This window comes from Cynoglossus semilaevis, chromosome 10 (assembly GCF_000523025.1).
Source record: "Cynoglossus semilaevis isolate Cse_v1.0 chromosome 10, Cse_v1.0, whole genome shotgun sequence".
NCBI lineage: Eukaryota > Metazoa > Chordata > Actinopteri > Pleuronectiformes > Cynoglossidae > Cynoglossus > Cynoglossus semilaevis.
The window spans coordinates 6,559,487-6,575,855 of NC_024316.1; the positions used below are offsets into that span (position 1 = coordinate 6,559,487).

At 38.8% G+C, this 16,369-nt stretch overlaps 1 protein-coding gene across 3 annotated transcripts in view; it reads left to right on the plus strand.

Moving 5' to 3' along the window:
- Positions 1-16,369, plus strand: part of nphp4 (nephronophthisis 4) — a 92,751-nt gene that overhangs the window by 35,957 nt on the left and 40,425 nt on the right. For all 3 annotated transcript variants that reach the window (XM_008318417.3, XM_025059431.1, XM_017036294.2), the window contains 3 exons: positions 11,224-11,442; positions 12,340-12,481; positions 14,121-14,173. In XM_008318417.3, the coding sequence (XP_008316639.1) occupies positions 11,224-11,442; positions 12,340-12,481; positions 14,121-14,173 (414 nt within the window). The remainder of the gene's footprint in view (positions 1-11,223; positions 11,443-12,339; positions 12,482-14,120; positions 14,174-16,369) is intronic.

A 16,369-nucleotide genomic window follows, 5' to 3' on the forward strand; every position in this document is an offset into this window, starting at 1 on the left:
GTCAAGTTCATGTGGTTAATCATAACCATAGTACGTTCTAGTCATCTGTGCTATATCCCCACATTTTTGGGAAACTTTGATCACTTACACAAACACATCTCCTAAAAGATTCAAATTGAGGCATTGTCATTATTAGCCAATTCATATGTGCTGTTTTTATGTGTGCTGACTTTCATACTGTGGCTGATAATACTGTATGTAAAAATGTGGTCATTTTAATTTTTTGTGTATTAACATTTAGAATCTCATCTTTTATATTGATCCTTAGAATACATTTTGACTTGGGACTGATAACTGTAGTGTTAAAAATGGCATTGGATTGAAGTTTATTTTACTTCCTCAAATCCAATAAAGCCTAATGAAATGCAAAAATAATAAAATTCAATAGCGCTCATAATAATACAAATGTCTTTATTTTGTTGCAGCAGTGGACACAAACAAATGCCTTCCACTAATTTATTGAATTCCTATTTTGTGTGTGTGTGAATTCAACCGTAGGCGGTCCACTGAGACTTCAGAACAAAAACAATAATAATTAAAAAAACATTTCCTATCATTTTCTTCTTTCGCGGTGTTTTGCCACTAGATGGTGCTGTGTGGTGGATCTTGCGCTACAGGGCCGCCAGTGCTCTAATGGGTTAAGTCTGTCTCACTGTTGTTTTTTCCTCTGATTGAACAGAATTATATCCTTCATTTGAAGCATTCTGCAGGGGCTAAAGTGGGTGAAGAGAGGGAAACCAGTTTGCCGAGATCCCTTGAAAACATTCCCACTGCAATACAGATGCAATCAGTCGGTGCTGTCTTGCTGAGTACGTCTCACCATTGCTGATCTTCATGTTCCAAGGCTGTTTATTGTGAGACAGAGAACAGGGGTGACTGTTTTCAGCCTCAATGCACTTGGTCACCGTTAGAGGAAATCAAGCATTTTACTCACTTTTGTTATCATTAGATTTTGGTTATGATTGGATTGCTCTCTCGCGGTTGCATAATGTCCCTTCCTCAGAGCTTTGAGCAGATTTTTTTCATGGCCCTTAGCAGAAGCCAGGCAGATGGAGATAACGGTTTTAAATAGGCAAGGCAGAGAAATGAAAAACTGGGGAATTTGTCTGATAGGCAGTTCCCAGTGGGGGTCTAGGTTTAACAAACTTCAATAATCAACTTTTCTCTCTGAAGATACATTTTTCACTTTCTGAGTTTTCCCCTCTTCTTCTAGATCTAATATTTTGCCCTTTCATCTTTTTATTCTCTTGGTTTTGTCCACTCCCATCCTTTTCCGTTTTAATGAGGATGTTGGCCTCTGTCTGTTTGGGTGAAAACTGTTTGGGTCAGTTTTGAGCTGTGTGCCAGTGTGTTCCTGGACAAGACACGTACATCAAATGGCTACTCTTAGACAGTTAGATATCGATCACCATCGTCATTTTAACTGCTGTCAAACAAAGAAACTTCACCAACTACGTTTTCACTCCACTTTTTTGTCATTTGATGAACAGTATTTTATTATCATTATTATCATTAAGAATACAATAATCATTTAAAAAATGACAATTCTACTCTCTGTTTAATGCTTCTCTGGATAATTGTAACGCCCCAGAAAATTATTTGCACCTCCCAACATATAACTACTGGCTTTCTGCTGTATTGTTGTATTGTTTACAAATCAAAACATTTACTTCTTCTTTCTGAAAGGGATTATGATTTGACATGCTGATGTATTTTTAAGGTTTTAATGTCACCAACAACTAATTTAAATTAGTACTTAATTTTTTTTAAGAAATGTAAATCTGGTTTTGAACATTTCTTAAAGCAGAAGTACTTGTCCGACCATTTTTTGATTTCTCTGATAAGATAAGCAAAACTATGTTACCGTAAGCTTAGCTAAGATAAGCTAAGTTGATAAGAGGAGATAAAAAATGAATATACTGGACAAGATAAAACACAATAAGATTCAGTAAGAGCATACTTAAGAACAACTCATGTGAGATTCCTTTTCACCCTTAATCCATGATGAATTCTTTTTATATTACCATGGAGTCATTCAGGGCAAGTCATGGTCATGGTCATATAACGTCAGAGACAGTCATCGATCAAAGACATGGAATTTAATCACCTCACTTTCAGATATGACGGCAGCCAACATGAGTAAATCTTGTGAAAGACGTGCAGATTAAGATTTGATTAAGTGGAAACCTGCGACTTGAAGATAACCCCTCCTCCCCAACCCCACCACCGCTCCACCTGCCCAGCCCCAGCCTATGTTTACCTGCCTCTGTCTCAAAGTCAAGCGGGATTGGATCCAGCCAATGATGGATAGATAATTCAATGACAATGTAATTTCTTTTCCCATTCTGTGACAGTGCCGACATTAGCTCTTCGACAGGCCTCTATATGAGGCCACATGAGTATTTATACAAATACTTGTAATTTATTTTGACCTCTTTTATTTGCTCCTCTTTGACACATTCATTGATTTAAAAAGACAGAAAAAAATACCCATGGTGCCTTTGGTTATCCAACGAGGACACCTTCAACAGTCGATGATTTACTCTCTTGGGTTGCTGACAACTGATGTGAGGCAACAGTGACTCTCCTAATTGTGAACTGTCACCACCAATTTATACCGGCATAACATGATCAGAGACATCTCCACCCCATCTGTGCTTGCCCATCCCTGCTTGTCCTCAACCCTTGCTTGGCAACTGTTCATCAATTCAGGCGTGTGATACAGTCCTTATGGGCTAATGTGCGACAATGGTCACTTTTGTTGTCTGTCTGTTTTTACTGACAAGCACTCGCTCATTGTTGATAGAGGGGGCTGGTTCAGGAGAAATCATTGAAGTCGGAGGCTTGGCCGGCCCACATGATGTTGCCCTTCACGCCAGAAAACAATTTGTCAGGAGGCGTGATACCTCTAGTCATCGTTAAAAAAAAAAAAAAAAGACATGGTAAATGGGTAACTTCTTGCATATTGCGGTGTTAAAATGATAGAAGTGGAGCAGTGAGATGGAGGGACAATAAAAGTGGAGGAGATTCCTGGCTGCAACCTCATATCAAAAATGAGAGCTTATATAAACCAGAGATTTCAGACACTGGCCCCTTGTTGGGCCAGAGGGTAGTGCACTACACATCGACTCCGATAAGGTGATTTAAAGACTGTCTAAAGTTCTAGGACTGAGGTGAATAATGATTCCCAAGAACAGAGATGGTGTCGCTGTTTGAGTTTCCACCAGTAATGAATGTGTCACAGTTTTATGTTCTGTCACCTTTTAACTCTGACTGGCCTGCTGACTGGCAGAGCGGATTAATGAGTCTTCAGTAAGTCTAACTATTAATGTGTGACCTTAAATATATGTACTGTTTTGCCCTTTACTGCAGCCATCACATGGTAATATACAGGGGTATGACCAAATTTCTTGCATGCTGTATAAAAGCAATGTGCCATCATCACATGTAAACAGGCCCTGCAGAGCTGATTTCACATTTAGTAGAGAAAACACAGTCAAGACCAGTGTTTCCCAACTTTTTGAGCCACACTGAACATAAGAAATGCACTAACAAACAAAATGTCACAACATTTTGTAGAATATAATTATCTTCGAGTTTCACTTTACTTACACAGTGTGAACTGGGCCTGTTTAGTTGAACACAAAGCTAATATACTCACAGTAATTGAAAAAAGACACAAAGATTTTCAAGTTCACCTTTTTTTTTTTAGTATTTTAAGCCATCTGCTGCGGCCTAATAGAATGGTTTTAAGACCAATTTAGTGAAATTTGTTCCAAGGCACATGTGATGATTGAAAAACCAAGCACCATCCTATTAGCTATTTGAGTTTCTCATCTATTGAGCTCATGCTTTTACCAGTTGTTACAAAAGCATGAATGGGCTTAACAAAAAAATGAAGTAGTTCTAAAATGTGTACACAGAACAAGAAGGTTAACGTTAGCATTATTTTAGCTCTAGCAACATTTAGCATTACTAGCTCTAGTTTAAGCCACCATTTCAACTGCTTATTAATAACAAACATGTTAACTATGTTAATATTAACTAACTCTTTTTATAGAAGAAGGGGGAAAATATTAACGTGAGAGAGAAGTTTTAGAAATCAAAGAGACTAGCGCACCTGAAGTCCTGGACATAAGAACTACTTCTTACACAGACATCAAGTGCCTGACAAGGATTCCATTAGTTGTTAACTGTGACAAATATTAGTCTTTAATTAATTACTTTATTACTTGTTTGTCTGTCTCCAAAGTAACAACCAGAAGGTGGGAAGACAAAGAGTTTGTGTAGCAGAGAGCAGTTACATGGGTTTAATAAAGATGGTGGTGTTAGGTTCTCCTCTGCACCACAGAGACACATGTTTGGATTTTAATTGGCTCACTGACAGGTACACCTCATTGTACGGTGTATTTTTTTTTATCCCTCTGACTGTCCTCAAGTAGCTGGTACTCCTCTGGTGTGAGTATTTGTGCACTTGCATAGTTGTTTCTGGCCTCTGCAGGTTTAATGATGTTTACAGAGTGAAACCCATTTTGTGGAGCTCTCCACAATGATGTGATCTCAATGTAGTTTTTCAGTGTAACCCTTATGTTATGATTGCTAGCTGTAAAATAAATTATGGTGTGAGGTTTCCAAGGATGAGCGCCCATATAGTGTGCAGAGGTAAGGATAGTTCTATGTTAGTCTGTAGTAAACTGAATTGAATTAGTGTAGTGTAGCAGTCATCACGTCTGCCTTACACATCCTTTGTGGTAGATCCACTGTGAAGACCAGAATGTCCCCAGTGTGGGATCAATAAAGTTCAAAATATTATTACTATTATAAATAGAGTGGAATTTATACACAGAGATCCTGGGATTTTATTGCCAGACCAAACAAGTAAAACATGAAATAGTACAAAAATTGTGATTCAAGGATTTTGGAATATTCATAAATGAACTGGACTAGAAAATAGGTAAAACACAATTAGATATGTAAAATCTAAACAAGAGGAGAATAAATAAGCTAAATAAAGGAGAAGCTCTACAACGATCCGAGCCAATGTGTGAACGTGGGTGTGAAGGGAATATTCTGCAAAAAATGAAAGACAGTTGGCAGAAAATGTCCAGATTGTACAGAGAGTGTCTGTGTCCATGAGGCGCTTTGTTACACTGCGTGGAAGTGGGATGTGTTTATTTGGTTGTATTTATGTCTATGATCACATCACCTGGAGACAGAGTGCCCCCCTCACATCAGTTTATGTCCTTTGTGTTCAAGATATCCAAGTCCTCTGTTTGTGGCTGTTTTAAAATGTCATACAAATGTTAGCTAAATGTTGCTAAGTGCTGTGAGGACTTTGGAGTTGAACACATACAGCAGATTTGTGGCCTTTTCTCTTTGTCATTCCTCCCTTTAAGCTTCTTTCTTTCCCTGCGACTGGTAGAGAAATGGAGGACAAGGCGAAAGAGACAACATGCTGCAGAGACGATATTTTGCTTGCCTAATTAAAATGAATGTCAGCTCTCTCCCACTGAGATGTGCATCAATCTCCCCCTACGATAAGCCCAGAGTGAGCCTTGCCCTGTCAGTGGCTGCCAGCAGTGCCATCCTTCTCCAGATGAATGCATTGCCCTGGCAGCTATTGGGAGGCAGTAGCAATGATGTTTGCACATCTAATGGTTGCCATGTGGATGGACCCCTGTTTCAATGTAAAAGAGCTGCAGCTCAGTCCTGAATGATTTGATTTAGTGCTGTTAGAAAACCTGAGGAGTGGTTTCCCAAATACAAACAGAACTCAGTGGAAAATAGACATTTTCAAAGCAGTGTGACTAAAACTATTTCTTCATTTGTTTCTTTGACATTCTCTGCTCACTGTGTGACTACATGTGGCTACACGTGCTGTGTCTTCTGACCTCCAGTAGCCACGTTGTTGCAGCAAAAGAAATTAAAAATACTTTAATTTTGTTCTGGAAGGTGGTGTATGATCTTTATATTCTGCTAAATGTTTTAACAAAGAGTCCATGGCTGTCCTCCTCCTGACTTCAGTGGTGCGGTTTGAATTCCCAGATTCACCAATTGACTTTGCAAAAAAAACAATGTATTTTATTAATCTGAACCTATTACCTAGACTTCAAAACTCAAGACTTGAGTTAGATATGTGCAAAAGTTAACTCCTTACTCCCTTGGTACTACTACAGTCCAGAGTAAAATAAAATAAGAAAAAAAATTCAGTTAAATTTTACAATTAGTTTTTATGGTGTTTACTTTTTCTTTAAATGTGCTTCACGTTTAGGACAAGGAAATTGTTTTCTAAATTTAAATTAAGCCACAAGAATCAATTTTTAATTACCTGATATTAATGGTTATAATCATTATTAAATGTACGGAGTGAATATACTGTATATCACCCATAGAGTGGAAGTGACCAATATAATAACTTTTTTGCAACATATGAACCTACAGTGGCTTTGAGAGGCAAAAAAAGTAGCAAATAAGGTGAATAAATGAGGAAATAGATTGCTTTTTTCCCTGTAACGAAACCTTGACCTGATAACGCCTCTGGAGGAAATGTTAAGCGGTCCCCAAAGTTATTACCATTCATCTTGAGTGGAGCAGATATCTGCATACAATTTCATGGCCTTTTAGTGTGTAACTAAAATGTCAACCAGCTGATGGCACAAGAGGAAAGGTCAGGGGGATCAACAAAGAAAAGAAAGTCAGCTGAAAACCTTTGATAAATATTTCACTGGAATGGCCATCACGACATTTAAGCTTAGAATTAACAAAGTAATTTATGTTGTAAAACAGAGTTTTAAAATGTAGTCAAATGTAGTCAGTTTAAAGGCTCAGTGTAATTGTAGTTAATGAGATTAAAATAATTTTTATATTACATGCACATTAACGTAGCCATCCAGAATCAAGTCCTGGACATTCCAAGTTTGTGCAGTACATGGCAGTAATTTCACCTGTTCATGACCAGGTCTTTCATGAACATCTCTTTCAAGATTTTCTGTCATTGAACGCCTGGATCAAAAAGTGTCAGAATTCTTTCAAAGGCAGGAAGAAACAGATAGATCTCAGCAGGCTGTGGGGTTCATTTGGACGACTGGCTTGGCTACATGAAAATATAAGTGGTTTACTGCTCTTCAGTTAATGATCTGGTTGCATGTTCCTTTTTACTGCACCTTCAGCAAGGCTTCTCCTAGTGCTGCATTAGTGATAGATCTGTGGGCCGCTGCCTGTCACGGGGTCTTAGCTGAAATAATGATACGGAGCAGCCCAGCACACTGAAGTAATAGTAATAACTGTCAGACTCCGTCTCCCATCAATGCTCACATCCTCCTAATTTAGGATTAATTTGTGGTACACTCCAAAAAAAAAGGGTAGCTAAATGTCTTGACATTTTCTTTCCAGTTCTGAAAAACTATGTTGCTGCTAATTGCTTTATTTCAGCTGCTCACTTACTGTGCTGTTTTATGTTTGAAGCTATTAGAGAAAATGGGTACTTTCCTTTTTAACTCTAGAGTGCAAGTAGAAGCTTTTCATACTTTTCCCTCAGTACAGTACTTGTGGTGGATTGGACTGGTTGTTACTTTGCTTTCTTTTTGTTCCCCTGGGAAAAAATACTTGATGTCGTTCCTAAAGGGGCTGACTCCATCTTTGTCTTCGTCGTCTGTCACCTTCTAATAATTTCCTCCTCTTTTTTTCTCCCTTTTACTCCAGAGCGCTGCTCAAAAGTGCAATGATTACTTTTCTATCTTCTGGTTACAGACACAAGATATCTGTTTCTACACTGCTGCATGATTCAAGGATATTTCCGCAGTGGTCCAAACATTTTGGAGCAGTCAACTTATATTTGCAGTTTGAATGAAGATAAGGAAGTAATTTTTGTATTTGAAGACCCTTTTTTATTTAGTGAAAACATATCCCTTATTTTGTTTTGGGCCTTTGGGCTTTAATTATATTTTTCCTAGGTGTGCAATTAAAAACTACTGATTTAAACTTTTGGCCCTTTTTTAAACAATTATTATAATGTCTCTCATCACGTCTTAAACATTGCTGAAATCACAATGTTCCAGAACTGGCCATTGATCATTCTGCCTCCTCAGACATAATGACCAGCAAATCAGGCCAACTTTTAATTGAAACAGCAAATTACTTTGAATGTTTCCTGCCCCAAAACAGTGTGGGTGAAGTCATAGTTTTCAGCATAATTTAATATCATTGATTTGTTGTCTTCTCATTGTCACCAGCAGGCCTTTGCCATTGATTAGGACTCCCTGAGTTACTGTGGTGACCAGAGTTAGTCAATGTGTCTGACCCTGGAGGCAGACTTGGTCTTCCCAGTGGAGGACCTTTAACAACATGCATACATCAGCAAACCTCCTCCTACAGTCTCCCTGCTTTTACCACGCTGCCACCGAACCACCTACGCACCCTGGTGGTGATGTAACATTGATCCGCGCTGTCATGTATTTAAGGAAACAACACATTATAGCTCAGAATTTTAATGCGTTGCCTCCGACCTTTGTGCACTTTGAACAGAAATATTATCCCAGAGTGTTTACAACCGAAACATCCTCCTGAAATCACAAGTGTTTTCAAGGATATGTACTGTACTTCTGATGTTTTTTTTCATGTACTTAAAAGTCGAGCTTCTCAAAGAAAATACCCACCGCTTATCTTTAATGCCATTGTTGTGATTGCTGAATTCAAAGACCAAGAAAATACTTTGAATTATCCTTTTTTTCTGCCCTCTGATATGTTTGACCATAAATGTTTGTGTCTTTTCTAACCCATGTATAAATATGAAACATGTATATGTATAGGCCTTGCTGGATGTTTGCCTCTGTTTCCTCTCCTTTAATCCTGTTACTCTGTGCAGCTCTGTGAATTCTCTTTTTCCTACCACTGGAAGACTGAAAGAGTGAGATAAGGTTTGCGTGAGAAGATAAAAGCTTTATTTCAACACTGTTAGTTCCCTATAGAATTGGCACCTGACTGTTACTGTCTTCTAGCTTGGTTGCCATTTTTATTCTGATAAAATATTCCTGAAAATCAATATTTAAAAACAAATCACTTAATAATAAATATGATTAATATAGAAAATGTTGGAGAGACCTTATAGAATATTTATGTCTTATGTTTTTTTTTTCTTTTTACGCAATGATCACTTTGAAAACAGACCTATTTAACTTAATGATTCATTTAAGCACCTTATTAATTTTGCCCCATGCAAAAACAGGCTGAGCCCCCGGGGGTAGAGAGGGTGGCTCCTCTGCTCTCTGTGTTTTATGACGGTCATATATTCTCAGAGTTACGGCTCAGAGAAATAACTGTTAAAGTCTGCACTACTTGGGGATAAAAATTACAGTCTGAAACAAATTCCCTCTTGAAAGGAATAGAATATTGATCTTCATCCAGGGGCTGCTTTAAATGTATGAAGCTTCAGAGGGGTCTCCTTTAAATATATTAGTCATTTGATGGTGGAGACGTCTTCTCTCTGCTTATGTGTTGGGGGACACAAAGGCGTGTCATCATCATCAGGACAATGGTAGGACAGTATTGGTTCAAGCTTCAAGGTTTCTTCAATTGGCATTGTATTTGCATACAATGGACTTTAAGATGAAGTCTGAGGTAGAAGTAGAACAGCTGCACTTAGGAAATACATTATGGAAAAATACTACAGTATATTTAAAATAAAAATACTGTAATTAATATGGTAAATATGTAGAATATATAGAGGTGGGATCCATTACTGCTATCATCATCTCAATAAAGGGCAACAGTGGAAGTACAAACTCTATCTGCTCACATTTTCTTAATAGTAAAATGAAAAAGTGCTAAATCAGTCTTTAACCTCATACAATTTTAAACTATGTTAAAGTTCTTCCTAACTTCAGAGTTACTTTCAAATAAAACATGTTGGTGTCTAGATATCTTTATCAACTCTCAATCCAAAATCACGTTTCCACTGCTTTGCCAGTGAAGAACTACGTTATTTTTAACATCTAGTGCAGCCAGAAGTTTGTGGGCAGGACTTTGAGACCTCTGCTCTAGAGGAACCATGGTCCCAGAATCTAACCATAATGTGTTGTGGTAAAATACATAAAGTACCCATCATCGCTTCTTTAACAAATGCTTTTGAGGCTCACACTATATAACAAATATATAACATCAGGATGTGCCATCAGAACATGAGCATGAATGTGTTCCTTTGATTTAATCATTGTACCAGGCACCACCAGCACCACCACCAGCAGCAGCAGCAGCAGCAGAGCTGTTATTATATAGTACGGTGGACATGTTTGATTTTTGTCATCTCATTAAAAAGATTCCTTTCCTCCCTGTCCGTTTTTTCCTTCTTTTTTTTATTTTTATTTCTAACTGTCTGCAAACTTCTGGCGAAAGACTTTGATCTGCAGTTTTGTCAGGTTTTCACATTGTGTTGACAACTCCTGTATCCTGTCGTTATTCCCAGGGGTTGTCACAGTGGAAAACATTTTTCTTTTCATTTCCTGTGGGACTGAAGTACTGTACAATCACTACATCACTTTACAACCATATGTGTACTCTGAAGTCGTTTTTGTTTTCTAAACATGGCGTCTTTGCCACTGCATGACATTTAAAGTGAAGGTGAATCCTGTATAAATATATATGTGTACTGTATGAATAGTATTAGATTATGGTATTACATTTAAAGATCAGTGCTCGAGGGACTCGTGAGCATTAAGTGAATCATTAAATGCAGCACTTTATCTTAAAACAATGTGGACCTGCGACCGCCGTGTATTCTTTACTGTCCCAACCTGTGATTGATTACGAGTGTCGCTGGCTGACCAGCTTATTAATCGATTCTCCAGAACCTGAGAGTCCCCTTGTGGATGATTTAGGGCAAAAGAAATTTTTAGTGCTTCTGGGATGGCTGAAGTCTGGGCGCGCTGAAGCTGGTTGTAAATCATGTTTAAACACTTCCTCTCTTTTTAAACATTATTTGTGAGCAAATATTTAGAGCCCCAATTATTGGACAGTGGACACAATTATCAGCAAAGTGAATATGTGATTGAATGCAGTAATATTTGTAGACTAAAAGTAGACTTTCTGTGGCTTCCCTTCTTTGTCTTTACTGTTGAGCCAGGCTGTGAAACACGTCTCTCAACCAACTATTTTTGGTAAAAGGGAAAAATGCCAAAATTTTATTTTAAATATTTGACTGAATTTGCTTTGTCCTTTTGTATTTTGCAGCTATCTACCACCTCCTCATCCCGGGCTGCCTTCCTGCAGTGCCTCCGTTGGGGTATCTTTTGCCCCTTTCAGTCACCAGCTCAGTGGAAGGGAGAGGAGATACAGCTTGTTCTGCGAGGAGGTGCAAAGCCAAACCCTTACGGAGTCATGGTCTACAGCACAGAGACGTTTGCCAAGAGTCATGCCTCCGTGCCACTCTCAGCTGCAGGCACAGCTCAGGTAACACAAAGAATTCCCACAGGAGTAGATTTTTGGATTTTCCTCTGGATAATGAGGCAATTTTAGTCCCTTTAGCACAGTGGTTCTCAAATGATCCAGCCTGGGGATCCATATTTATCCTCAGTCACGTAGTCACAAACCCACATGTTTCAATCTCTTTTGTTTATGTCCCAGAAATAGTGTACGGTGCCTTCGTGACAGGGCTGGATGACATACAAATTCATATTCTGGTATTTAGCTGGTCTAATGACAAAAGTGAGAACCCCCAAAAAAGGTTGCATGTCTGCAGTTTATTTTTGTGCTTCAACATTGTAACTATTGTGAGCATTCAAAAATGTCTCTGACACGATGCTCACTCTGTCACTGTAGGTCTCTGCTGCTAGCTCGCTCCACTCATACTGTAAAATAGGGGTAGATGCAAAGTTCACTAAGTTCGGTGTTGGAAAACTGCACGAAGATTTAGCCAAGTCAGTAAAGACCTCTGACTGAGGAAAGGCTCGTACAGTAAACCTGTAGCATTAAAACTGTCCAATTCCATATTGTTTTAATGCATATTAACCTTGGCTTATCCTCCTTGAAAAGGACTGGTTTGATGTTTCTGGTTAATTGTCCCTATCACATCGTTCTTTAGGGCCTCAATGCGTCAGAGACAAATAATTGCCCATACGTCATGTCTATTTTGGGAAGGTACCTATAAAGGGTGCAAAGTGTGTCATCTCTACTTTTCTCACCTTAGCTGTGAATACTCACACCCTTCCGAAAAGTTGGGAAAAACCAGCACGTCATGGTTACGTGCCCTTTTTTAATGCCTGCTCTCTTGTCTAATACAGCTGTAAGTATCTGTGTGGCCATAACTTTGTCTCTCTCTCTCTCTCTCTTTCTCTCTCTCGCCAACAGCCTGCATCTGAAACACATGAGACGATAACTTTTCGGCTGACGTCTAGTCTGAACAGGAAGCTGTCCAGCCCCAAGGCATCTCTGAGGGCAAGGCAGGAAGACATGTCCTTTGAGAAGAGTTCACCTTCCTCACCTTCAGATGGTAAATTATAAAACCTCAAACTGCTAGCAGTGCTAGTCTCCTTCATATTCATTCATTTAAAGCAGTAACAACACAGCAGTTATCAATTTTAGTGTTCTGATTTGAATTTCCTGGTTTGTAATTTACAACTTGAAAAAGGGCTCAGTGTTCTGATTTGGTCAGAATGGTGAAAGGAGCTTGAGCCAAACTCAGTGTAATTGTTTTTCGTTTGTACGAGAATCATGGGGTGTATGGGAGGTTAAAACGACATAATAAAGGTGAAGTTCTGTTTTTGTTCTAATTGGCAGCTGGAATTATTGTAAATTGCTGCAGTTTTTTAAAGAAAAATAAAAATGACACAGTAGATTCCACTATATTTAATGCTTAGGTAACAGTACTCAGTAACCCTAATGGGTCCAGATATATTTTGTTGATGTACCCCAGGTGTTCCAAACACTGAGCGACAAACTGATCTGCCCTTTGCATATGATGCAGCTTCAACCTTTGCAGCGTTATCTCACTGGCAGCACATGCTCTCCACGTGTTCAGAAGAATTTATGATTAGTGGGAATAGTGAGATAAACTGGCAGGAGAACACACTGATCGTCCATTGAGGCTGTATTGATCTTGAAGCATCCCAAAAGTCAAATAAATATGAATAATTAAGTAAAAAATTGATGGATGTCAAAAATGTAAGGGCTGTCAAACATTTAAAAATTGTTATTTTACTCAACTACTCTAATGTACTAATTCACTCAAGCTGTTGGCTAATGGTGATTAATCACGGGCTGTTGGGGATCAGTTGTTACTTGTGAAGTTGGTCTTACACAAACTGGACATCGGACCTGAAGTGGAAGTCTGTGGTGCATGTGTGAAATGAAAATGTTTCCCCACAGCATGTGCAAATAACAGCATGTTTAAGTGGATGGGAGATCTATCTAGCTACCCATGTTTTTAATGTTTTCAATATCATCATTTTTTTTAATTTTAACAATACAGCAGCCTTTTCTAGACCACATAAATATATTTAATCCCTATCGTCTCTACTGCCCCTCCAGAACTCCAACTTAATGTGTGGTAATCTTGGAAATCTGACAACGCCAGATTTCATATTCCACCGTGTTTGAGTCATCACTTTTATTCTCTTATTTTCACTTAAACATGACAGTCTATTGATAGGCTGAAACACATTCCATGAATCTCCGACGTTCCACTCGCTGCACACAGTCCGAGACGAATGATGTGCCACTGTCTGGGACAGATTATTTGTCTGTCACTGTCTGTGTCTCTCCTCCAGTCCCACACTCATTCTGTCTCTCACTCAGCTGATTATTAGTGTAGTAAACACTATAACAGCCACTCCATCTTAGTGACAGGGGAAGAACTTCTCAGTAGACTGTGGTTACACTCTCCTCCTAATGACACTGTGATCCTGTCTCTGGAAAGAAAAATAACATTCTTGCTATCTGACTTTATTAGGCCGAAGACAAAGACTTTGAGAAAAGTTTCCGAAAAGTATTTTGACAAAACTCAGGCTGGAAAGAAACCACTGGTTGCATGCATTTTTCATAGATAGAAATGATTAGTTTCGTGTTTTTTGTTTTGTTTTGTTTTTTGAATATAGTATAGTATAATCTAAGGACTTGTTTCCATTGTTTAGGTCGCAGACACATTCTACGAGCTTCGCCACCAGATTCTCCTCCAGGCCCCATGGTAAGACAATCACTGACATACTGTACTCAGCCTGGTGAAACTCTTAAGGCCCTCAAGGCCCAGACTGCTCTATGGCACAGACTCACGCTCCTTGTTTTATTACTTTTTGTCTTTAAGGACTGTGCTCTGAATAGTGCTCTCTCTGTTAAATCTTCGAGGTGTTACTGAACTCTGGACCTGAACTTATGCAAAGATTTGAGCCATGAATCTGTTATTTTGATTCATTTTGTGACTTCTAGCTATTAAGTACTTTCCTTAAAAGCTGCAAAAAAAAAAAGAAGCAATTTTGATGTATTTTGTAAAGATCAGTATTACTTACATTCACCCCAGAAAAAAAAAGAAAAATAATTTCTGCTCAGCCAAGAAAAAAGCCCATTATTTGTCCAACAATAGGGAAATTCACAGTATTAGTACTACTACTACCACTACTGCTACTACTGTTTGTATGATGTTTACAGTTACCAGTAGGGCTTGTACACACTAACTGTCTAGTTGGGGTTATTTGAACACAGCAGTATTACAGAACAAAGCCAGACTTCCTCCGTTTGTCCTAGCGCCAAGCCCTCCAGAGGCGAGCATTCACCCAGACAGTGTCGATGTTCGAAGGTCATTTCCTGTGAAGGACACCTCTGATACATTGACCTCTGCAGCCAACAAACCAAGAGAAGTGGTAATGATAGACTTAAATGCCTCAAATTACTCAGTGGAGTGTAATGTTACTGCTGATCAGTTTTATAATGATAGTTTTATTACACTGTGATATCCTTTAATTTGTATAAGGTGAGCATTATGGCACAGATGGCCTGATTCCAATACTACTCATATTAAAATAAATGACATTTGCCAATTTGCACAATGCTTTGACCAGCTGGGGCTAATCCACAAGATATTGCCACCATTGTGTCTCATCACCACACACACGCACACACACAAATGTACACGCTCAGAAACAACACTTTAACAGCAGAGCAGGAGACAGATCGGCACTCTTTAGGTGCGAGCCAGTGCTGTCAACTTCTGTTGTTCTGTGTTTTATCATCAACCAACAGGGACTAATAGCTGCGAGAATAAGGAACCAATAAACTTGATACATCTGCAGTCTTTAGCCGCGGAGGTGGCAACTGGTCGTCTGCCAGTGGTTGTTGATACACTGTGGGTATTCTGGGCAAATCCCAGCAGGAAAAGTTAGATTAGATTGTGATGCTAACATGAATATTCTAGTCTTCCTTAACAATATTTTGTGACTAGTTGAAAATGATCACATTGATTATAAATAGCATTTCTTTATTGGTCTCGGCTGCCCGGTGGCTAGACTGTAGTTTTACAGTTTGTCTGTGTGCCAAGATTTTCCATAAAAATGTGACAGGAAACAGTGTGTGAAGTGGAACCACTGCTGTTGGCAGTCAACACTCAGTCCATCACAGCTCCATGGTGTTACTGATATTGTCTCACTGTTCCTCTCTGCCGCCGTTCAGTGTCTGTTTAAAGTTAAAGTTACCAGAATATGTTGGTAATTGTGAATCCTAGTTAAACGTTTAATAATCAATAGCATCCTTTTCTGAAACGGCTCTCAAAACAAGCCGTACGCTGCGGCTCTGTCTGCAGGCTTTGTTGGATCTGACAACTTTCTCTCGGTGGCATAAATTATTGATCCTTGACACTCAGTTTGCCATGGTGCTGAATGCTAAACATGTGATGCTATTTATAGTCAACATTTTTGGAGTGCGGCTGAATTTGTTTTCTTCCTGTAGATGGTGATGTTTCGTGGTCATGTCTCCAGGTCGTGCGGAGATCTTGTTGACCCAGTTGGTCTCGGTGTTCAGGGGGAGAGAGTTGGTCTTGTTTTTCCCGTAAGAAATGGTTCACTCAGAAATCAGTTTATTTATTTTTTACCGTGCTGCACTGTGTTTTTCTCTCGTGTATAATTATTATATTTACATGACCAAAAATGCAAATGTTGTAAAGTTTAGATTTGATCTATGGAAAAATAGATATTATTGGTGGAAAGCACATATTGATTTTCCTCAGATTGCAACAGAGTTGCGTGTTGCATGATAATTGGTCCTTGGAGATTACAGGTCGACTGCTTTCAATCTCTCTGTGATCGATCCAGGGGATTGGGGGCGGGGGGGGGAGGGGTGTAGTGCATGTTTTAAAACATCTTGATGTCAGTTGATTAGTTGCATTTTAAACCAA